The 23702-nt window shown below is 36.1% G+C and overlaps 1 protein-coding gene across 1 annotated transcript in view; it reads left to right on the top strand.

Moving 5' to 3' along the window:
- CR2 (complement C3d receptor 2) overlaps positions 1–20991 on the top strand; it is a 32238-nt gene extending 11247 nt beyond the window's left edge. The window contains exons 3-21 of the mRNA XM_025044276.1: positions 1995–2382; positions 3718–3906; positions 3992–4091; positions 4330–4412; positions 4913–5320; positions 5924–6100; positions 6180–6270; positions 6569–6645; positions 7805–8212; positions 8592–8768; positions 8842–8929; positions 9281–9363; positions 9869–10258; positions 11366–11551; positions 12593–12781; positions 13428–13451; positions 14140–14215; positions 17940–18048; positions 20845–20991. Coding sequence (XP_024900044.1) covers positions 1995–2382; positions 3718–3906; positions 3992–4091; positions 4330–4412; positions 4913–5320; positions 5924–6100; positions 6180–6270; positions 6569–6645; positions 7805–8212; positions 8592–8768; positions 8842–8929; positions 9281–9363; positions 9869–10258; positions 11366–11551; positions 12593–12781; positions 13428–13451; positions 14140–14215; positions 17940–18033 — 3228 coding nt within the window. The 3' untranslated portion in view covers positions 18034–18048; positions 20845–20991. The remainder of the gene's footprint in view (positions 1–1994; positions 2383–3717; positions 3907–3991; positions 4092–4329; positions 4413–4912; positions 5321–5923; positions 6101–6179; positions 6271–6568; positions 6646–7804; positions 8213–8591; positions 8769–8841; positions 8930–9280; positions 9364–9868; positions 10259–11365; positions 11552–12592; positions 12782–13427; positions 13452–14139; positions 14216–17939; positions 18049–20844) is intronic.
- The last annotated feature ends 2711 nt before the right edge of the window (positions 20992–23702 follow it).

The following is a 23702-nucleotide window of genomic DNA, read 5'->3' as shown; positions in this document are numbered from 1 at the left end:
GGTGGCTCCTTCTAATCTTCAACTAGGGGCAAAGGTTTCCTTTGTTTGTGATGAGGGGTGAGTGTGAGGGTACGGGGCTTGAACTGAGACCTCTGATTCATAGCTAAGTATTGCAAAATGTGATCTCTAAAGATAGTTAATTTTTTTCTCTCTCTGATTTTTTTTCTCTCCTTTTACCTTTATGACCAAGAATTCTGTTTCTCAGCAAATCCTATTGCTTTTTTCCAAGTGTATGTATTGTGCATGGCCAGCAAAAGCTGGAATTGTCCTTTTCATTATTTGAAAAAGCAAAATTTGGGGTCAGAAAGTTAAGGCTTCTGTTATGGAGAATGAATAGATGATGGGGGCTTAGTAAAAAGGGTTCTTTGTGGTGAGCTTAGGGAACAAAGTCTTTGATATTTTCTTCACTAGGAACTGAGTTTTTTCCCTTCTAAATGATCAAGAGGATCTTGATATTTGGTTGCCAAATATCAAGAGGATCTTGATATTTGGTTTCCAAATATCAAGAGAAAGGGAAGAATTTTTTAAAAGAATATGATCATAGGATTTTTTTTTTTTCTGTGTTTTGACCTGGTATGGAGTCATCACATATCTGAGCTAATTCACAATCTTGGACATTTTTCGTAAATCAGAAATGCTTAAAAAATAGATCCCATTAATACCACATACTTGAGAGAAGTGATTAATTCCATGCACCTGAGAATTGGTTTGTTCTGGTGATGATTTGCTATCCCTTGTTGTTTAAGGTACCGGTTAAATGGCAAATCTTCTAGTCAGTGTGTCTCAGAAGGAATGAGAGTATTCTGGAGTAATAAGTTTCCTGTCTGTGAACGTGAGTAGAAAGCAAAAATAATTAAGTATGGATCTTGCCTCTTGATTTTCGGTGTGTTCTCCTCCATTTCTCATTTATAACATCTTATTCTATGTCTACTTTGAACACATATATGCCACTCTTCTGTGTCGATTCTAGAATGTAGACCAAAACTAATTTTATTCAGTTGACTACATATTATATTGAATATTCTATCTATATTAAGATAAAGACTCTCAAAAGTTACCCCTACTGAAACTGAGTAGCACTGATGTGCCGAAAAGGTTTGAAAATATCTTCTTATGCCAAATCTGCCACTGATAAGCAACTCTTGGAGCTAAGGGTAAATCAACCAGATATTCTGAAGGTTGCCAATTTTCTCTTTTTCTGAGACTCATTCAGGAAAGTTGTGCATCTACCAGCTATAAACAATATCCTTCATGCCCATCGAGACAATTAAATAAAGGGCATGAAGTCATTATTATGAACCTCTGATTATTTCCTGTGCTTTTTTCAAAGGGGTCCAGAATCAAAGGATGACAAATGACTGTAGTGAGGCTGCAGTATCTTTAGCAGGACAGAATGTTCTTTCACTTGTAGCCCTAGTTGTGTGTTTGAAACAGGCATCAAAAATTTTATGTGTTCCAGATATTGCACTTGCCTCTTTCAGGTACTTTTCTCTCACTGGATTTTCATTACAACCTTATGAAGTAGTTTGATTTATATTATAGGCTAGGAAACTGAGGCTTAGAGAGAGTAAAACTTGCCTAAGGTCACACGGCTATTGAATGACAGTGAGAATTAATTTCATTAGTCCACAGTGCCTCCCCTTATGTGATTAGCATGTCATTAACAATTATTTTCAGGTGCTACTTGCCTTTTGTTTTGTCATTAAAATTTATTGGACTCAGAAATATTTAATAAACTGTTTCATTGTCACTGTTTGGTCAAGATGGTGTTATAAATCCTATATTGATTTTGTTTGCTGAGGATCAAGAGAAAGGTAAGTATTTAGGAGCCTGGGAATAAGCAGGGACTATGAGTAAGAAGTAAATTATACAAATTTCTAAGACTGTTTCTGAAAAAAAATGGCATGACCTATATTTGGGCCTTTAATCTAAATTTGAATCTTTTCATTGTCATGACCAATATCACCACTTATTTCCTTTTCTATTTTTTAGAGATTTTTTGTGACCCTCCTCCTCCTATCAGAAATGGCCAGAGTAGTTATACTTCTGGCCCCGTACCTCTTAATACTTTGGTACGGTACAATTGTCCAATTGTCTTCCGCCTCATCGGAGAAAAAACTCTTCTTTGTATAAGTAAAGACCAAGTGAAAGGAATCTGGGATAAAGCCGCTCCTATATGTGAATATTACAACAGAAAGTCTTCTTGCTCTGAGCCCAAAGTACCAGGGGGACGCAAAGTTAAATCGTCTGGACCACCATACAGACATGGTGATTTTGTGACATTTACCTGTAATACCAACTTCACCATGAAAGGAAACAAGTCCGTTTGGTGCCAAGCAAATAAAAAGTGGGGGCCGACACCACTACCAACCTGTGAAAGTGGTGAGTAAAAATGAAAATAAAACTGAGTTGGGAGGTTGAGGCTTGCATTTCTGTGCAGATCAAGTTTTGTTTCATTCTGAAGGAAGAACAGTGTGGATGTGGGAATGGTGGTGAGGGAGGAAGCAAAGGAAAGGGCGAGAATTATAGTTTTCCTAGTTGCTTTTTATTCATAAGGGATATAAATGCTCATTCAACAAACATCAACAGAGCAAAGATTTTAAAGTATTATGGGAAAAAGTAACTAAATATACATAATAATTGAATGGAAGACGTCTCACAAGGATCAGGGCCAGAGTTTGTTGGTGCTGTGCGAATTGGGTGGTTTAAAACTATACATCTAGATTAATGTTAAAATGAGAAGAAATGTGAGGTCTGTTAGCAAAAATACACTCAGTGGGTTTAAAACTCATCTATTTATAGCTGCAAATACAGTCTGGCAGAAATGATGCCCTGTTGTCTGTGTCCTCTATAAACACTTTCCAAAGGATCCACTATTTTCCCAAGTAATCTCCTAAGCAATAACATTTCAGATCAAATGATTGAGAATACGAACTACTATAAGTTCTTAAAAATTTTTTTAATTCGATTTGGTTCTTTTTAAAATCTAAATCTGAATTTTAATTATATAATTATAGGGACTGGCTATATTTGACAAAAATTAGACCATCAATATTAGCTACTTATTTTTTAAATAAAAAACAATATTGATCAATTATAAATCAATTAACAAGGTGAATAAACTATTTTTAGAAAAATATGATTCTGTCTATAGATATATAATCATGGAGATTGAAAGATCTGAAGATATTCACAAAATAAGGTGACCATGGAAAATAATTAATCCTTTACAAAGACTTAAATAGATCTATATGTATTGACAAGGAAAAATTTCACAGACAAATTATTAAGCACAGGAAGCAAGGCATAGAATAATATGCAAATATACATATACACACCCAATATATATGTATATATTTTCACATGTAAGATCCAAAAAAACTGTTATTAATATCTAGCAGAATAACCTCCCTAAATAATAACATGTTAGTTTGGGAACAGAGAATCAGCTTGAGGGTAGGATGAAAGTATGTGTGAAAATGGACTTTTTTGGTAACTGAAATTTTGCACAAGGCAAAGCATAAAGTGTAACTGAAAATGAAAAATAATGTGCTATTTGTGGAATAAAATGGATACAATTAAACCACACCTGTTTAAGACTAAGCTGGAAATTACTAATGACTGGTTATATAGATCATGTGACATTAATTTAGATCAAAATCAAATTGTAAAGAATAAATCATCTGATGGCCTTTTTTCTAATGTGTGTGTGTAAAGATTTCCCCCTGGAGTGTCCACCACTTCCTCAGATTCCCAATGGACGTCATACAGGAAAGAATGCTGGCCCCTTTGTCCCTGGATTGTCTGTGACTTACAGCTGTGAACCTGGTTACTTGCTTCTCGGAGAAAAGACCATTCGCTGTTTGTCTTCAGGAGACTGGAGTGCTGTCATTCCCACATGTAAAGGTACCCTAAATATACCATCAGTTTTAAGAATTTGGGCTATTCTGTTATTTGCCATGCTTGGCTCATCTTTGGCATGTTTCCTCAGAGGCACAGTGTAAACCTCCAGGACCATTTCTCAATGGGCAGATAAAGGAGCCTCCAAGTCTTGGTGTTGGCGCAGTTGTGAACTTTTCTTGTAATGAAAGGTGAGTATCCAGAGGGCTTATTCATGAGGTTTAATTCATTTAGCTTACCTGTGCATGGTGTTACCTATGAAATTTTCTGTGTGAGGATCAATGGACACCTGAGATGAGGTTGTGAGAGGTGATGCTAATAAGAGTTGGTACACACAAATTAAGTGAATTTGTCTTGGATTTTAAGTAGAGGTTATTGTTCCCAGCACCAACTGCCTAATAGTTCTGAATGACCACCTTCTGTCTCCAGGTACCGATTAAAAGGCCAATCTTCTAGTCAGTGTGTAATTGCTGGGCAGCAGGCTTTATGGACCAAGATTCCAGTATGTGAAGGTAGGTTAGGCAACTGTGATTTGCAGCTAGTTCTTTGTCAGAGGTTCAACAGGACACTGCATTCTCAGGTTAACTAAAAGCTTTTGATTTAGTCATTACTATACAGAGGCTTAGAGAGAAAAGATCTCTCCTAGACATCTTTAATGGATATAACTGAAGATCCTTCATTTACTTCTTTAGTGTCTGCTTACTCAATTAAAACAGTGTTCCTAGGCTTTTCTTTCTCTGAAAGCTAGGTTGACTTGCCAGCCAGGCCATGAACATAAAGGAGAACATATATTCAGTAAAAGAAATCCAAGGATCAGCAGAGTAGATATATTCAGGAATTGTTTCAAATTATACTTTTTGAATTGTATTGCTATAGCTACCATGATTGACTTATTACAAATTCAAATATCACTGACCCTGAACCTAGGAGGTGAGTGTGGTACCAAGCAAAGTCCATGGCATTCTTTATAGCACAGCTGCAATTTTGTCATTTCTCTCTGTAATTCCTCTAGAAATTCTTTGCCCACCACCTCCTCCCATTCTTAATGGAAGACATACAGGCAACCCTTCAGCAAACGTTTCATATGCAAGCACAGTCACTTACACTTGTGACCCGGACCCAGAGGAAGGAGTGAGCTTCATCCTGATTGGAGAGGACACCATCCATTGTACCGCTGACAGTCAGAAGTTTGGGATCTGGAGTGGCCCTGCCCCACGCTGTGAACTTCGTATTTCTACAATTCGATGTCCACCTCCCCAAATCCTAAGAGGCCAAATATCATCTGGGGAGAAAGATCAATATTCCTATAACGACACTGTAGTATTTGCTTGTGTGTTTGGCTTCACCTTGAAGGGCAACAAGGAAATCCGATGTAATGCCCAAGGCAGATGGGAGCCAATGCCACCAGTCTGTGAAAAGGGTGGGTGTTCTAACACTCAGAAAAAGTGCTACTGATTCATCTTTTTGAAGAGTTAGAGGAAGGGGTTATGGACTTAAGCAACACTTTTTTTAGTACCTAGTCCCATCAATTCTACTAAATATGTGTAGTGAATATACATTATATAGAAGGCTTTCTTAACACTGCCCCAACCATTATTTCATTTTGTGGGAGTATCCTTGGGGAAAAACATTAGGGACCATTAAGTTGCCCACTTCTTTAGGGAAAATTAATGCTTGTTTATCTTAATAGGGCTTTCTTAAAAGGGAAGTCAGCAAAAGCCCCCACCACATGGATATATCATAATCTCCCATTAAAAGCATACAAGGTGATTTTTTTAGAAAGGAAGGGACAAGTAAGGAGATTGAGCATCAAGTGGGAACTGAACAAAATCTACAGCAGCCTAAATGCAGAAAAGAGAAAAAGATTAAGAAACGGAGCTTTAAGATTACCCAAAACTGGACTGTAAGATACATTTTATACCATACAAGTGCCGCCAGAGTAGAATTGTAGCATTAGTGACAATTTCTTTGTTGTTTCTTCCTTTCGTTGTTATATAAGAAAACTTTTCTTCCTTTCCTTTAGCTTGCCAAGCTCCTCCTAAAATTCTCAATGGGCAAAGGGAAGATAGATACAGGACCCGCTTTGACCCTGGAACATCTATAAAATATAGCTGTGACCCTGGCTATGTGCTGGTAGGAGAAGAATCCATACATTGTACCTCTGAGGGAGTGTGGACACCCACTGCCCCCAAATGCAAAGGTGCCAGGCTTTTAATGTAGACGTTTTGTGGTTTTGAGGTTGCCTTGAGTTGATTTCTCATCCTAGTCTCTTTTCATAGTGGCAGAGTGTGAACCTATAGAAAAGCATCTCTATAGAAAACCCCAGTATCAATTTATTAGACTGGATGTTAACTCTTCTTGTGATGAAGGGTGAGTGAATGAGTGCTGGCTCAGCCTGTACTGTCTCTGGCTTATCAATGCACACTGCAGGCTCTGTGTAAGAGTTTATCTCAAAGACTCTTCCCTATTATGTGTTCATGGAAGTGTTGATCGCGCTATTTTCCATGCATGGAAACTATGTCTATGAAATGAATGGATGGTACTGATGCTGGCTACATATTTGTTCCTATTGCTTCTTGTCCTGAAAGTTGCGAGTCTGCATTTGAGCCTATAGCTCTGTTGAGCTTACTGGTCCCCGCCTGGCAAAATGACATGACTCTGTCTCTAGGTACCGGTTAGGTGAGAGTGTTTATCAGCTGTGTCGAGGCAAGATTCCTTGGTTTATGGAGATTCGTCTTTGTAAAGGTGAGTAGTAGAAATAACGGAGAACCTGAAATAATGTGAGGTCTATGCATTTCCTGGGAGATTTCTCTTTTAGGCTATATTATAGGAAAAAGAATATTAGGCTCTGTTCTATTAATTTTGTTAACAGTTATAGTTGTATAGTTTTGTTCTCTTTCTACTGCCACATATTTCTATTTCAAAGCATTGCAACCTTTTTTTTTTAATGTATTTAGTGTATTTAGTGGATGGTTCTCTTTTGTGATTTAGGATAACAAGATGAAGAAAGCAATGAATACATGAGCCACCATCCTTTATTGGAGTTAAAGGAAATTGGTTTGGGATCTTAACTCATATTCTTTTCTACTGCTTAATATGATCTTAGGCAATTTGCATAAATTCTCTGAAATTCTAGCCCCTCATCTGTAAAGTCAGCACAAGACTGCAGACTTCAAAGTTATTACAATTAAATGGTACTATCCCTACTCTATAGATGAGAAAATTGCCTGCCAAAAAAAGGTGAAGTGATTATGAAGTACAAATTAGTAGTTACAAAATACTCACAAGAACACGAAGTACAGAATAGAAAATATAGTAGATAATATTATAATAACTACGTATAGTACCAGGTGGGTACTAGACTAATCAGGGGATCATATCATAAAATATATAAATAACTACTACGTGGTACATCTAAAACTAATACAAAATACTATTGAATGCCAACTCTAATTGAAAAATAAAAAACAAATAAAAGAAAAACCGAAAAAAGTAGATGCTCAATCAACAGTAAATATTTATGGCTAAACTATCCTATCACCTAAGCACAAAGATGGTACTCAAAAAAGCTTAATTCTCTGCCCCTTTGCCTTTTATTTGCCTATTGTTGTTAAAAGAAGAAATGTTTTAATTAATAATTTACTACTGGAATATGCCTCATAATATGATATTGATGTGCATATTCACTTTTAACAAATATTTCCATTACAAAAATATTTCCTATTTAAATGAAACCTATTTACATTTAAAATTTACCTATTAAATTTTGAAATAACTCATATCATCAAAACTCACCAATATCCTACAGGAAACATGGTAACAACAAGTTCATAACCAGCTTCATTTCTCATCTTCTGTGTCTAATACTGCAAAAGAATTTTACAGTAATTTCTCATCTCTCCAGAAATCACCTGCCCACCACCCCCTGTTATTTACAATGGGAAGCACACAGGAAGCTCCTCAGAAGACATTCCATATGGAACCACAGTCACTTATACATGTAACCTGGGGCCAGAGGAAGGAGTAAAATTCAATCTCATTGGGGAGAGCACCATCCGTTGTACAAGCAACCAGCAAGAGAGGGGCATCTGGAGTGGCCCTGCTCCTCTCTGTAAACTTTCCCTCCCTGCTGTTCAGTGCTTACGTGCCCACGTTGTAAACGGATACCAGATATCTGGCAAGGAAGCCCCATATTTCTACAACGACAGTGTGACTATCATATGTAATAATGGATTTACTTTGAAGGGCAGTAGTCAGATTCGTTGCAAAGCCAATAACACCTGGGATCCTGAAATACCAGCTTGTGAAAAAGGTAAAAACTCAATGGGGAAAAATGAGGTATTTACTTATTTATTCTTATCTCCCACTGAACACTAGAGTCATGGAAAAAGGCAAGGGGCACAGGTTACTATCCCATTTCTTCCATTCTGTGGTAGAATGTTCTATGTCTATTGTATATGTTCTTTGTGTAAATGCCTCTTGTATCTGACATATAATCAAGGTAGATAATGAGAGGACCTGTTTAAAGATGTCTAGTTCTTTCAAAAGAGCAGAAATCATTTGGTAATGAATTAGAGCTTTGTGATCGTTGGCTTAAAAGTTTCAGATTGTCCGTTGTCAAATTTTGTATACTTAATGTTCTTGAGTATATGTACTTTTGTTGGCATTTATGTGGGGAGTTTTCTCTTTAGACTGCCAGCCACCTTCTGGGCTCCACCACGGTCGGCATACAGGTGGAAACAGGGTTCTCTTTGTCTCTGGGATGACTGTAGACTACACCTGTGACCCTGGCTACTTGCTTGTGGGAAACAAATCCATTCACTGTATGCCTTCAGGAAATTGGAGTCCTTCTGCCCCTCGGTGTGAAGGTACTTTCAGTCCCAGAGTTGTATTTCTCTTTGATATCAGCATGTATGAGTAATTCTAATGTTCTTTCTCAAGAAGCACCATGTCAACCTGTGGGAGAAGATGTTCAAGAGCTTCCAGTTGATTCGCATGTGATACTAGTTAATACATCCTGTCAAGATGGGTGCGTATGAGATAATCAATTCTGAGAGTCTCCACTTTGTTTTATGCTCTAATTCTACTCTCAAATTGTCTTGGTGACTCCCTTTAGAAGTTCCTCGTTGTCACACTCACAGAGAATGTGAGGTTCCAATAGTCTAGTATCTCTGACTTTTCACTTTTTTCTTAACATGGAAATGGCTTTGTTGTGAGCAACTCTAAGTCTAAAGTAATTCTCTTGCTTGGAGGGTCAAGGGTTCTAACTCTTCGCATCCAAAGTTCTTATTTAGGGTTCCTTCTGTATTTGCAGTTTAAGGAGGCTAAGTTGCAGAGATGTGATATTGGGAAGAGGAAATGTATTATAATCTCTCTCTAGGTATCGGCTGACTGGACATGCTTATCAGAAGTGCCAGGATGCTGAGAATGGTACTTGGTTTCAAAGGATTCCACTCTGTAAAGGTAACTAGGAATGAAAGTTGTCAGTGGGGGTATTAGGGGTCAGAGAGGCCAGGCCACAGAAGAACTAGTCTATAACTACCACAACAATCTATATGTTCTATCTCAGTGTACATAAGAAAAATCTTACAGTGTTTGGTCAGCACTGCCAATGGGAAACAAAGTTATGAAGCAGTAACTGCATATTTGACATAATATCTGCTAATTGCTAAAGATTAAAAATAAACAAATATAGCGTATGTTTCTAGTTAAGGTAACATAATTGTATTCTTTTGTCCTTATTAGTTTACTGTATTTATTTTTATTTTTTGGAATGAGTATGTATTACTCATATAATCATAAAATTTAATAAACCTGTTTTAAAGAAAGCATAATCCAGTTTGTGAATTCTAAATAATTTTATAGTTATGTGCAATACATGCCATTGCATACTTTTATTTGTACCCAAAAGAAGACTGTCCACCTTGGTGTACCAGCTGAAGTAGAATTTCTTAAATCTCTCCTGCAGTTATTCACTGTCATCCTCCACCAGTGATCGACAATGGGAGACATACCGGTATAATGGCAGAACATTTTTTATATGGAATTGAAGTGTCTTATGAATGTGACCAAGGATTCTCTCTTCTGGGACAGAAAAATATACGATGTATAAGTAATTCTAAAGGACATGGATCTTGGAGTGGACCTCCTCCACAGTGCTTAAAATCTCCTCCTTTGACCCACTGCCCTAATCCAGATGTCAAACATGGACAGATACTAAATAAAGCTCCTTCTTATTCTCACAATGACACTGTAAACATTGCCTGCGACCCTGGCTTCCTCATGAATGGCAGTCACTTGATTAAGTGCCATACCAATAACAAATGGGTGCCAGGTGTACCAACTTGTATCAAAAAGGGTAAGATATTTTAAGGAATAAACTATGGGATATTGCATAAAATAAAGAAAAGGATTTTGAATCTGCACTTGCCATTCTACCTAAAGAAAAGCATGTAAAAGCGGAGGGAATTATATTGTTTTATAACAATATAATTTTATATTGTATTTTATTTTATATTGTTTTATAACACACCTCCTTACCCTCTCACCTGATTTTCTTTTACCCTTTTCTTTATAAGTGTATTGAGAAAAGGAACATGAAAGGATGATAGTTATCTTTCAAACTAATGGTGTCTCTAAAGTTTGTTATTTTCATTTATTTAGAAAAAGAAAAATGCACCTACTTTCTGGGAGGCTGGCAGATGTTGGCAGTAATATTGCTTGATAATTGATATTTAAAGCTGTAATATCAGCCAATAAGAGAACCTGAGGTGCTCTGAAGAGTGAAGCTGGCCTTCAAACCCATTGAATTGACTTTCTTGTAATTTTAGTTACCATTTGGCAGTTTTAGTCCTATCAGGGACTGTCTACAATAGAGGCAAACAATTAGCAATCCAAGAATTGAGTTCAGCTTATTAGAACTGTTTTCTTCGGCCAGCACAGTAGTCTTAAGCGTAACCCATTTCCACAGTCCAAGCTAAGTGGTGAATCTGTGATTCATTGAGGGAACGCTTTGCTTTCCTGCAAGGTATCAGTTGTTTGAATTGGGCTGTGGCTGTCGTTTTTAGAAGAGCAGGTACTCTCTCATTTGTCATATCTCGTGGCTTTACTTTCTGACTCCTATAGGCATTTGAATGTGTGACCCTTGAGTGTGGCAGTAGTCTAACCTACTGCCTTTCTGATATTTAAAGGGAAAAGGAAAGAATACTATTGGCTGATAGATTACAGTTGTGGGCTGCAATCATAGCTGTTTTATTTTGACATTTTTTTTCATATCGTATACAATATATATAGGCAATGCAAATCTCTGTTCAGTGCTAATGGTTTGGGTGAACAAATATTTCTAGATACCAATTAGTTGGCTTGTTGCCTACCTTCTTTCTGTATCACTTTAACTCATAGATAGTGCTGGCTGTGTGTTTCTCTGGGCTAAATTAAAGATCTTTTTTTTTTATTGGTGTCTAAGCTTTCTTAGGATGTCAACTTCCATTTAAGATCCACAATGGGAATCATACTGGTGGAAATATACCTCGATTTTCTCCTGGAATGTCAATCTTGTACAGCTGTGACCAAGGCTACTTGCTGGTGGGAGATGCTCTCCTTATTTGCACACACGAGGGAACCTGGAGCCAACCTGCCCCGATTTGTAAAGGTGCATTATCTTTTTAATATTTTTAAATCAAATTTGTCACAAATAGATATGTTCTGTTAGATTCTTTCAACTTAAAATTGACAAATAAATGCATTAATTAGATCATTTAATCAAATGCATTTAATTGGGAAATACATTAATTAATCTAAAGATCACAAAATAAGAAAGATGACTTAGGATATAGTCTATCTGATGAGTGATCACTTATGTAGTCATTTAAATATAGAAAGTTAGATGCTTATGTAAATTCAGCATCCAAAGTGCAGATTGAATTTACCTGTGATTACAAGTATAATGAGAGTACATTTGACAAAATACTAATAAAAAAGAACAATGATCTTTTCAGTGTATTTCCTCTCAGTGATGATGAGCTTGTGAGTGTTTCTTTATAAAAATTTCGGAATGTCATTTTCATTAGACATATGAAATATGAGTAGTGAACTAATGTCTAATATTAGTTGAGCACTTTTTACTGTATGCCTGATACTGTGCACAGCATTTTGCATGTATGATCATTTAATCTTCATGAGAACCGTATCAAGTTGGTGCCATTACTATTCTTATACATGAATAGTCTCGGTAGAATGCAGAGATTTATAACTTTCCCAAAGTCCCACATTAAGAAGTCCTAGAGTCAGCATTCAAATCCAAAATCTTACACTACTGATCCCTACACTGAAAAATAAAACAAGTAAGGAATCATGTACATGTATTAAGAATTGGAGAGTAAGAATAGAAGCTGATAAAACAGTAATTCAGAATTAGTATTACCCATTCATCCCTCACCGTTTCTCTAACAAATCATTAAAATCATCTAATACTATTAGTTTAGAAACTAAAGCACAAAGAAGGATAATCTGGCTTAAATTACATAGAGGTTATTGAGATACGTGGCTGATACTGAAAGGCTCTCCCTAAGATGTCATTTTATGTTATTTCAGTGAGGCTTTACTTACGGAGAATGAACTAAGTTGGTTTCATAAACCTTTCCATTAAGAGCAGTATCTACTTTGTTGGTAAATTAGATTCCTTTAATTTCAGAGGTAAACTGTAGTTTCCCAGAATATATGAATGGATTCCAGAAGGGGCTGGAGTCTGGAAAAAGGTATCAGTATGGAGCTGTCGTCACACTGGAGTGTGAAGATGGGTATACCCTGGAAGGCAGTCCCCAGAGCCAGTGCCAAGAGGATCACCAATGGAACCCTCCCCTGGCTGTTTGCAAATCACAAGGTAAGTGTAAGGGGCTTTGCTACAGCTGGTACTGGTCTCACTGTAGAGAATGGAATGAGGGGTATCCTTGAATGTTAGCTTCTCCTGGGTTTTAAATTGATATAGATCTGTAACCAGTGGTATAGGTAATAGGCAAATCTGAAGTTGGTGCTCTATTCCAGAAAAAGGAAAACTTTCTGAGGATGAGAAAAGAAAAGAAAAGAAAGGAAATAGAGGAGCACTAAATTAAAAGGTGCAAAGCTAAACCTTGCATTTTGTAAGGAGTTGCTGCTGAGACTTCTCTTATTGCTAAGTCTAGATTTATAAGTGCTTACACAGGGACCTCCAAAAATGTTAACCAGCCTGTTACAACAGTTAATATTTGCATTCTAACCTGAACAATCCCTGGTTATACTGAGAATATTGTTTTTTTTTTAATTGATGAACTACCCCAACTTACTTAAAGTGAAAATTTTTAAGAAGTCTAATGAGCTGTTACCTAAGAAACGATGGAAGAGTAGGTAGAATCGAGGGTTCTAATATGTCTTTTTAAGTAGACTTCGAGAGAGGGAAGTGAGTGACAACTTCTAGGACAATACCGTGGGACTTGGGACTACAATGAATAATGAAACTAGACTAATATGTTCGTCATTTGTATTCTCCTTAGGCTCAGTGGCTCTCCTTCTTTGTGGTAAGTTTTTTAAATACTTTAAAAAGATTCTGATGATATTTTATAAAAATATATACAAAATTTGACATTCTATATTGTGCCTGAGTATTACTAATTTTTTCTCCTTAATTCATAAGAAATTATCTTTTTTGGTGTTTTAGGGAATTTTAATGTGCACTTCACATTATAAACTCACTTTTAGATAAAAATCACAATAATTGATTTAAACTGGCAACTATTTCCAGATTTTAAATTTGAAAAGTTTAGTTAACATTAACATTTGGTCTTTTACATGATCTGGCCCTATCAAAATAGGCTGGTTTATTCTGCAGTAGAAAAATATATTTCACACCTGAGAATGAAATGTTGTTATGCAAAGTTGTGGGATCCTGGTGCCCTGAGTTCCTAATATTATCCCAGTGACAAGAATATTACTAATAAAACTAGAAGGAACAGAAAAGCTCAGCAGAACTTGACTAGAATCCTATGGTCAAAAGCTTGGTGCTTTAGATTAAATGTGGACTGAACTGACTCAGGAAAACCTTACGCCCAAGTATGATTATTAGAAATTCAATAGTTCTATGGCTCAGGAAGGATAGGTATAGAAGTAACATACCATATTCCCCATCACAATAGGGCCTATGATCACTTCAAAACAATTATAGGTCACATTTTTCTGGCATTTGATACTTGCTGTTTTGTTTTCTAGGTCTTTCTGCAGGTTTAGTAATTCTTATCTTCTTGATTATTGTCACCTTACACATGATAGTAAAACACAGAGAACGGTAAGTTTAATACATGCTTGACCAAAATGCACAAAAGGTTTGTCTTCTTGCCTGAAACCAAATAGAAGCTCAAGTTACATAAAATGAATATAGCAATGTTAATTGGAATTAAGTATTTTGTGCTATATAGAAGAAAGTCCTATCTGTAAGATCTTAAAAGATATCAAGCACTTATTTTATTGGAATGTTTATTCAGATGATACATTATAAAAAATCTAGGAAAAAAAAAATCCTAGTGGTAACAACTGCAAATATTTTGGTATATTCCTTCCTGATCTTTCTCTTTTCCTCTTTTTAAACCGAAATTTTGGCAGTTTAAAAAGAGAAAAATTAACTCTTCTGCCTTAACTTTTTTCATTTAGCCTATTGTATATATATACTTTTTTTGTCTCTTTAAGCCATATTTTCTTTTTAGCTACTTAATAGCATATTGTTCTTAAATATTTCTGTACTGTGGAAATTTTAGATTGTTTCCACATTTATTCTGATAACAAATAAAAATGAGAAACACTTTTAAATAACCTTTTCACATATTCTTATTTCCTTATTATAGATTTATAGACTAGGGAAAATTTTTATTTATTTAAAGTGCTTAATAAATATTGCCAAATGATTTTCTAGAAAGTTTGTTTTAACTTAATCATATATCAAATAATTACTATATATGGACATGTGTTTCTGGCCTCCTTTTTATGCTTTATTGATCTATTCTTCCATCACAAATCACTTCATATTTAATTAATATAGCTTTCTACTACTATAATATTTGGTAGGGCAAGAATCCCCTTGGAATAATTTTTTTAGGATTTTCCTTTCTATTCTCTTTCATTTGTTTCTTTTTGTATATTGTGATTGCATAAAGTCTATAGGTTAATTCACAAGAAATTGGCATCTTTTCTGTAATGTCTTCCCATTCAGAAACATACTAGGCCTTTCTATCTGTTCAAGTAACCTTTCTCTCACTCAGTATTTGTTTTAAGACTACTTAAGTATATTACTAGGTTCTCTGTTTTGTTATATTACATGTTATTTACATTTTATTTTTAATTTATTAATTTTTTGGTACATTTGAATCTATTAAGTAATACTGCCATAGTGTGTTATGTGATATTTGGTAAAGACACAAAACAAATGGTTGGTACTTGGGAATTTTGATCAAAGTTCAATCATGGAGGACATGTTTCAGGTGAGCCTCAAAAGAGTATAGACAAGATGGGAAAGGTATTCAAGGTGGAAGGAGCAGTTTAAGTAAAGACCCAGAGGCTTGTCATTCCATCGTATTGTGATAACTACATAAGCAATGTGAAATGACAGCGAAATTGTATGAATGTGTTTGAAGGTGAAGGTGACATAGGTTTGGGTGGAGGCAAGGGTATAAAATATTCCTTTGCCACATAAATGTTGAGGCAATTGCAGAATATTATGATATGTGAAAAAGATATATTTTTAGCAGATGACACCATTCCATATCAGCCTGGGAATGTTCTATGTGCATAAGTTCTCGAGCTTCTGTACTTTCAAGTATTAGGAAGATAATCAGGTGACGTCTTACTAAGTGTCAAATTCCAGTGAGAGACAACCAACTCTCATCACCCCAAACACGTCACCCACAAATTCCAGAAAAATTTCTTTAACATACCAAGTCACCTGGTGCCATCCGATTATATTGTTCATAGTTGTATAAGCCTAGTGTAGGCATCAGACACGAAAGGGTTACACTGAAACTGTGTAATGATAGAATCTGTGAACCTGAGTAGTTTGTTCTAAGCCTGGGAGGGCCTGAGCATGGCAGGTCTGGCAAGGGTCTACAGTTGGGAAGTACTTCATACTAGTGCTAACCAGAGGGTGTGCCACATAACCCTGATGTTGTGAATAACTTCAGGAGAAAAGGTGTTCTATGGCCAAATAAGACTGGGAAAATACTGCATACCATACATTTCTCATGAAGATTCACAATCACCATGGGAATATTTACAGAACCTTGTTTAATTTCCTTTTAAAACAGAGTCTCCCATACTAACCAGATGGCACAACTCTTTTTTTCCTCATATAATGCTTTTGACATCCCTTGGAACTAATGTTCCATTTAACAGACATTGGGGAAATCTAGGAAGGTGGTCAGGAGCTAGATCCTCAAAAGCCTACAGGCCCTAACAAGGAGTTAGAGTTTATCCTGTAGAGTCTTAAGCAAGGAAAAAATATGTTCAGATTTGCATTTCCAAAAGAAAGGGCAGGACTGGGCTGTCAGCCAAAGTGACAGTGGCAGGAATCAAGAGGGTGGTACAGATGTAAGAGATATTGTCACTCTTAAAAGGATAGGATTTCTGGGATTGAGTGTGTTGCTGAAAGTAGGGAGGAGGAGGCATACATGGAATCAAGTGGAGGTCACTGAGTGGTCCCCAGTTTCACAAAAAGAAGAGAGGGGCAGGTTTGTGGGGAAAGAAGTTCAATTCTGACCTGCCACTTGTGGCACCAGTGATGCAGAGTGTGAGAGAGGGGCCTGGACTCAGGTAGGTGACATTTAAATTTCAGTTTAAGCCTTGGGACCAGAAAGAACATAAAAGGTAAAAATAGGCATGAGAACCAATTTTAGAAGGACAGTAATGCTTAAAAGGCAGGATGGGAAGGAACAATCAGAGGTAGGAAAGCTAGGAGAGAATAGTTTCATAGAATTCAAGAGAGAAAAAGGTCTCAAGAAAAAAATAGGGATATTTTTTGGCTTCCCTCACAGGAAGTAAGAAAATATTTTTAGCCAAGAGTAATTACGAATTAAAATAAATAGAAAATGTGGTCTCTATCTCTTTCCTTCATGCTTCTAAATTTGCTATCAGGACATGGCATGTGTAGGAAATTTTGCAGCCTTTAGAAATGCCTACAAGCTCTAATAATTTATAATGTTCCAGTCTAATTATTATTAAGTTTGTTAACACAATTATAGGACATACTATTATTTACATGCCTCAATTGATATGAACCAAACGTATATGTTAAACTAAATTCTGAAGCATTACTCTCATTTTATTTCCATTTTCTAACCAACATTACTGTATTTTCTGATAGTTGATATAGACATTTCAACTGTCTTAAAGACTTCTTGTGAGATGAGTAATCATTAAAAATGGATGTCTTGTACAAAATTTAATATTTTGTAATACTTTATTTCAGAGTTCCACATGATAGTAGAAACACATTGTATTGTCCTTTGCTAATTTAAGAAAAGTGGTTGTAGAAGCACAGTGAAATATATATGCTTTCAAAGACAAAAAAACTAAAATTGCCCTTAAGAATCATTTAAAGCTTTTAGTACTGTATGACTGTCAGGATTTTGAATTAAACATCAAATACAAAAATTTTTTTTTAAATTAAATTGAAAGATTGTGTCCCAAATTGGTAAATTTATGATATCATAAAATAAAAGCTGCTTTTTGATTTTTTTTTCAAGCCTGAGGATCATAGTGACTAGTCATCAAGAGTCCTAGATCTGAGGTAAAGCTGCTTAATGTCAACTTCTGACTTGGACACTTAGCAGCCTAGCAAGTTACTTATTTCCAAAACATGGGGATTATGATTACTTCATGGATTACCTAGGACAATAAAATATAATCATCCATGAAAAGTACTTACAGTGTTTTTGGGAATTCTTGAAAGAAAACAACTGTTACATCTTTATAGTAATCATGTCCAATAAGTAAAGATTTTACTTTCTTCTTCTTCTTCCATTCAGCAATTATTATACAAATAAAAGACCTACAGAAGGAGATCTTCATTTAGAAACACGAGAAGTGTATTCTGTTGATCCATACAACCCAGCAAGCTAATCAGAAGATGAACTGGTATCTAAAGAAATTGAAATAGTTTTGTTAATTTCTGTCAAAATTTTCCTCAATTTCTATTTATCAACAAGCATAGTACTAAGTATATATGGTCCAACTGCACAATTTTTTTAGTAATAATGCATAGAAATTATTAACTTACGTGTGTCCTATTGCCAATTAATGTCCCTATTTTTTAATTCATTCATCCATTCAACAAATACTTAAATAAGTAAAAAATTATTTAAAATAACATAAGAAGATGGTAAGTATTATGAAGAGAAATAAAGCAGGAAAAGGGGATAATAAGAGCGGAGTACATGGAAGGGAACTCCTCGCTAAGAAAATGGCATTGGAGCAAAGACTTGAGTGAAGTAATGTGCCAGCCTTGTAGGGGGAAAACATCCTAGGGAAAAACATTAAGTATAAAGACCACAAGGTATTATATGCTGTCCTAGATGCACACCAGGCCAGTGTGGCCTTGTATGGACTGACCAAGGGAGAAAATGGTAGTGATGAAATCAGAGAGGTGAGGGGAGGAAGTTGGGGATGATCTATCATGAAGAGTTTGCCAGGTCCTTGTAATTAGATTGGTGTTTATTCTGAGATGGAAACCACTGGAGGGTTTGAAGTGGAGTAAATGATCACCTTAACTGCTGTGTTAAGAATGGAGTATAGAAAGACAAGGGAGAAAGATGAGGAATCGATGAGGCCTCTAGCACAATAATCCAGGTAAGAAGTTCTGAGTGGCTATCACCAAGCTGGTGGGAAGAAGTCAGGTTCTATATGCATTTTTAAGATAGTGACACTAAGCTTTGCTGACAGTTTGTATCAGAATCTGAGGGCAAGGGAGGAGTCAATGACAATGCCATGGTTTTAGGCCTGAGCAAGTGGAAGGATAGAATTGCCACTAATTAGGTTAACTGAGAATGTGAAAAGCAGGATTGGGGAGAAAAGCTAGAAGTTCCACTTTGGAGATGTGAAGTGTGACATATCAAATAGACATCCAAGTAGAAGTGTCAAGAAGGCAAGTGGATGTACAAAATAGGTCCAAGCTCAAAGTAAAAACTTGGGCCTTGTCAGCAAATAGACATAAATTAAAAAAAAAAAAAAATTGAATAAGATCACCAGAGGGGTGAAGGAGCCTGGGTAAAAGAAAAGGTCCACATGCTGAGCCTTGGATCCTCCAACATTTGGACTCGTGGGTTGAGAAGAAACCAAAAAAGGAGTGAAACAGCAGCCACTGATACAGGAGAAAACCCCCAGAGTTTTGTGTCCTAGAAGCCATGCGAAGGAAGGATTTTAAGGAAGGAGTGATCGACTCTGTCAGATGCTGCTGATAGATCAAGAAACATGAGCCGTGAAAAGTCCCCGTTATATTTAGCAGCACAAAACTCTTCAGTGAACTTGACAAGAACTGTTTTTGTGGAGAGGAAGGAAGCAAGACCCTGATTGAAGTGAGCTTAAGGAAGAACAAGAGAAGACAAACTGGAGACATCAACTACAGCCAACTCTTTCAAGGAGTTTTTCTATAAGGAAGAGCAGATAAGTAGAGTGATGGCAAGAGTAAATAAGTTAAGGAAAATATTTTTAAGAGTGGAAAAGCATATGATTGTATCGATGTCTGCTAATAAGAACGATCTAGTGGAAAGGGGGAAAATGATGGCAGTAGAGAAAAGGCAAAACTACTGGAGCAATGTCTGGGAAAGCCTGAAGGAACGGGATATAGTTCTCAAGCAGGGGAGTGCAGAATTTATGTGGGAGGGCAGAACATATAGGTGCAGATGAAGGTAGGTGGGGAGATGTGACAGTGAATGTATGTGTGGAAGTTCTCTTCTAATGATTCTGTTTTCTCAGTGAATACAAAGCAAAATAGTCATCTGAGAGGAAGATTGAGGAAGGAGATGATAGAGATTTAATAGGAGAAGGCATGAAATAGCCACATTGAGAGCTGATGATTGAAAGATAGAGTATAGAAAGGTTGACAAGCAATATGAAAGGTCCTGCTGAGGTTCCCAGGAGAAAATGGAGGAGAACAATTGAAGTTTTATTATGCCCAGGCATTATGTCATGGGACTTTCAAGCCTTATCTCATTTAGCCCCAATTGCAATATTAAAGGATAAGTGTTATCTCAGGATAATACTAAGGTGAGCATACAGTACCTGAGATGAGAAAACCAAGGCTAAAATGTTCTCTTGGCCAAGGCCTCGAAGTCAGCAATTGGCAAAGGTAGAATTCAAGTTCAAATTCATTTTCAAACTGCTTTCTCCTACAACATCTATAAAACATAAAGATACCACTTCTACTCTCTTGGAACTTATTGTAGTAAAAAAAAAAAAAAAGACATATATATATCATAGTGTAAGAATACATGCCATAAACAAGATATAGAAAAACTGGTCTAGCAGTGGAGAAGAAAAGGTTACTTGCTGCTGGCAAATTGTAGAAAAAGTAAAGAGAACATGAGAAGCCATGCCAGAGTGATCCCTAAATCCAAACCAGTGGGGGTCTAGAATAAAGCTGTTACATAAGTATTTGTTGAATAAATATATGAATGAATGAAATTAGACTATTGTTTGAGTTTTTCCCTCAATTTTATCCATATTTATCAATATAAAATGTAACTATTGTTTACTCCAGGTCATATTATCTGAAGAAGGACCTCTTAGTAGAATGATATCTTCTAATAGTCTCTATGCATTAGTAATAGCACTTATAATTGGTATACACAGGGAATGTTAATACTCTCATTATTTAAACTTTGATTTGCACTGTGGTATTCATGCTGCCACCTTAACACAAATTATCTATTTCAGTGTGCCTTCTTGCTTGGAATCCAAGCAAACTGAACATGGTCTGGAAAGAAACCATTCGAGTATCAGCAAGTCTATTTGTATGGTCTCAGCATCAATTAAATGATTTCATAAGCTACAATTTCCTATATGCACTTATTCTCAAGAAGAACAAAGTTTGCTTAATGATAAAGATGGGAGCCCAATTTCCCTGCCACATAATCTTCAAGTTTTTAAAGCCTCACTTGTGATGTGCCTAGAGTCAGGCTATGACTATAAACAATTACATAGCTCTGAAAGTGTCACTTTTTTAAGGAAGGCACTAAAAAGAGCTGAGCTGTGCTTGTGTCTAGACTCTTCGTTTTGTAATCAGCATACTTACTGTTACCATGTACTTTTTGTCACAATATGATTTTAATTATTTAAATAAAGTGTGAAGCATTTCCTGTGGTTATTATGCACATACCTTTGTTGGGAAGTTTGATTTTAATAGTAGCATCCTTCTCAGATATGGTTAAACATTTCACTTTTATTTCTACTTAGTTTGAGGTTTTTTTCACAATCTACTGCCTTTGATTAGTGGTTTATTGGCTATTGTTTATTGGTTACTGGTTTATTTGCTGCCTTTCCATAATCACTCAGTAATTCCAATTTGCACATTTTTTTTTTAAGTTATGGGAGTCAAGTTTTAATTCTAAAGTTTTGGTGTATAATTCAAGCTCTGGATGTTTCCTTGGCAGTTTTGTCAAAAGCGCTGGGTGATTGTAAAATATCACTTAATAATATGTATATTAGTCATTCAAATACATTTTATATTTTAAAAAAAACTTGCCTTTTTGATTTTTTTCTGGAGTCAATGAACTATTGAATACAGACATAGTCTTAGGGTTTTTAGAGTACTTAATTTAAATTTATGCATTCTGGATCCTATCACTTTGTCTTTTTGGCCATGGTTTCAATTCACAAATTCAATTTCCTCATCCTCAAGACTTTCTCATACTTGTCCAGCAGACACCTTCCCCAGCTCATCATCATGCTTTTCCACTCTGACCACACTCTAATTCCAGCTGTCAATTTTTTCCATTCCAACATTTAAACTATTGAGGAAATAAAACCTTGCTCCCTGGCTACCACAAATTCACTCTCCTCATCTTTTCTTAGAGTATGTATGTTCTTTGGCATCTTTTTTGTTTTTATTTTAGTTGTGATAAAAAGCATATAATTTAAAATTTACCATCTGTACCATTTTTAAGTATATAGAACTGTTAAGTATATGCACATTATTGTGCAACAGATCTCCAGAACTTTTTCATCTTATAAAAATGCAATGCTATCCCAATTAAACAATAACTCCACATTCTCCTTTGCCTCCAGTCCCTGGCAACCACCATTCTACTTTCTGTTTCTATGAACTTAACTATTTTAGCTACTTCATATAGGAGGAAACATACAATGTTTACCTTTATGTGACAGTTTTATTTTACTTAGCATAATGTCAAGGTTTGTCCATATTGTAGCATGTGTCAGAATGTTTTTCCTTTTTCAGACTAAATAATATTTCATTGCACATATACACAACATTGTCTTTGTACATTCATTTGTTGATAAACATTTGACTTATTTTCTCCTTGGGGGGGTTTGCAAATATCTCTTTAAAGTAGTGCTTTCAGTTCTTTTAGATATGTATCCAGAAGTTGTGTGCTATTGAGCATCTTTTATTCATTCACAGTCCCACTTTTATTTCTCTAAATTATCTGTTCTTATACCTCAATCCGTCTAGTCTATTTTCCCTTCCTCTCTTTTGCAGACATCACAAGGTAACAATAAATTCCTCTCCATCTCCCAGCTTATCTATATCCACTCATCTATATCCTCATTTCCACCTACCACTTTTCACAGACTATACTGTTCTCTTTCATCCCTTTCTCTTTCTTCTAGGACATTGCTCCATCAGTTATACCTTCTTTCATTATTGCCTTCTTTCCATCTGCAAACCTGCTCAAATCAGAACTCATTCATCTGTGACACACTGACTTAGACCAAAACAGGGTTTTATTCTATCACATGACAGAAAAGGTCAAGGATACAACTGGCTTCAGTCAAAACAGGAATTAAATATTCAAAGCCTATCCTCAGGAATCTGTTCTAGCCCCTGGTTCTGCTTTTCACTGCTGGCTTCATTCTCTGGACAGTCCCTAAAACTGTAAAATATTTGCTGACAATGGCAAACACATATCTCATCAGCTTAGCATTCCAGCACAAGGAATTTCTCTTTTCCAATGATTCCTTCAAAAGTCCATGCATTAGCTTGTTTTGTCCATATGAGGTCACATGCCCCCAACTAAAGCACTTACTAGGGCCAGGACAGTGAAATAGCAGATGAACAAGGCCTGAACTGCCTGCCCATGCTTGGAGCTGGGGGTAGGATTGATCTACCTCAACAGTTCTCAGGTAGGGTGATCACAGTGCCATAGAGGACATTGGCAATATCTGCAGACACTTTTTTGTTTATTACAGCTAGAAGAGGGGTGTGTTTTGGCATCTAGTGAGTAGAAGCCAGGAATGCTGGTAAACATCCCACAATGCACAGGATGGTCCCCCACGACAAAGAATTATCTGGTTCAACTTGTCAATAATGTCACAGTGGAGAAACCATGGTCAATTATGAACCACAAAGAACTATGGGAAAGAGGGAATTTCCCAAAGGAAAAGCAGGGGACCAATTCCAGAAGAAGGGGCCCAGTTAAAGCAACAAATATCCACCATTTCCTCTATCTGAAAATGAATGCTCCCCAAAGCACCCATGTTTCTCTTTTAAACTATCTCCCTTCTTTCAAACGGCAATTTTTTCTTAAAAAGTTAACCTTAGCTACCTTGATTAT

Source organism: Pteropus alecto, unplaced genomic scaffold (assembly GCF_000325575.1).
Source record: "Pteropus alecto unplaced genomic scaffold, ASM32557v1 scaffold603, whole genome shotgun sequence".
NCBI classification, from domain to species: Eukaryota; Metazoa; Chordata; class Mammalia; order Chiroptera; family Pteropodidae; genus Pteropus; species Pteropus alecto.
This window is presented reverse-complemented; position numbering and strand designations above follow the sequence as displayed.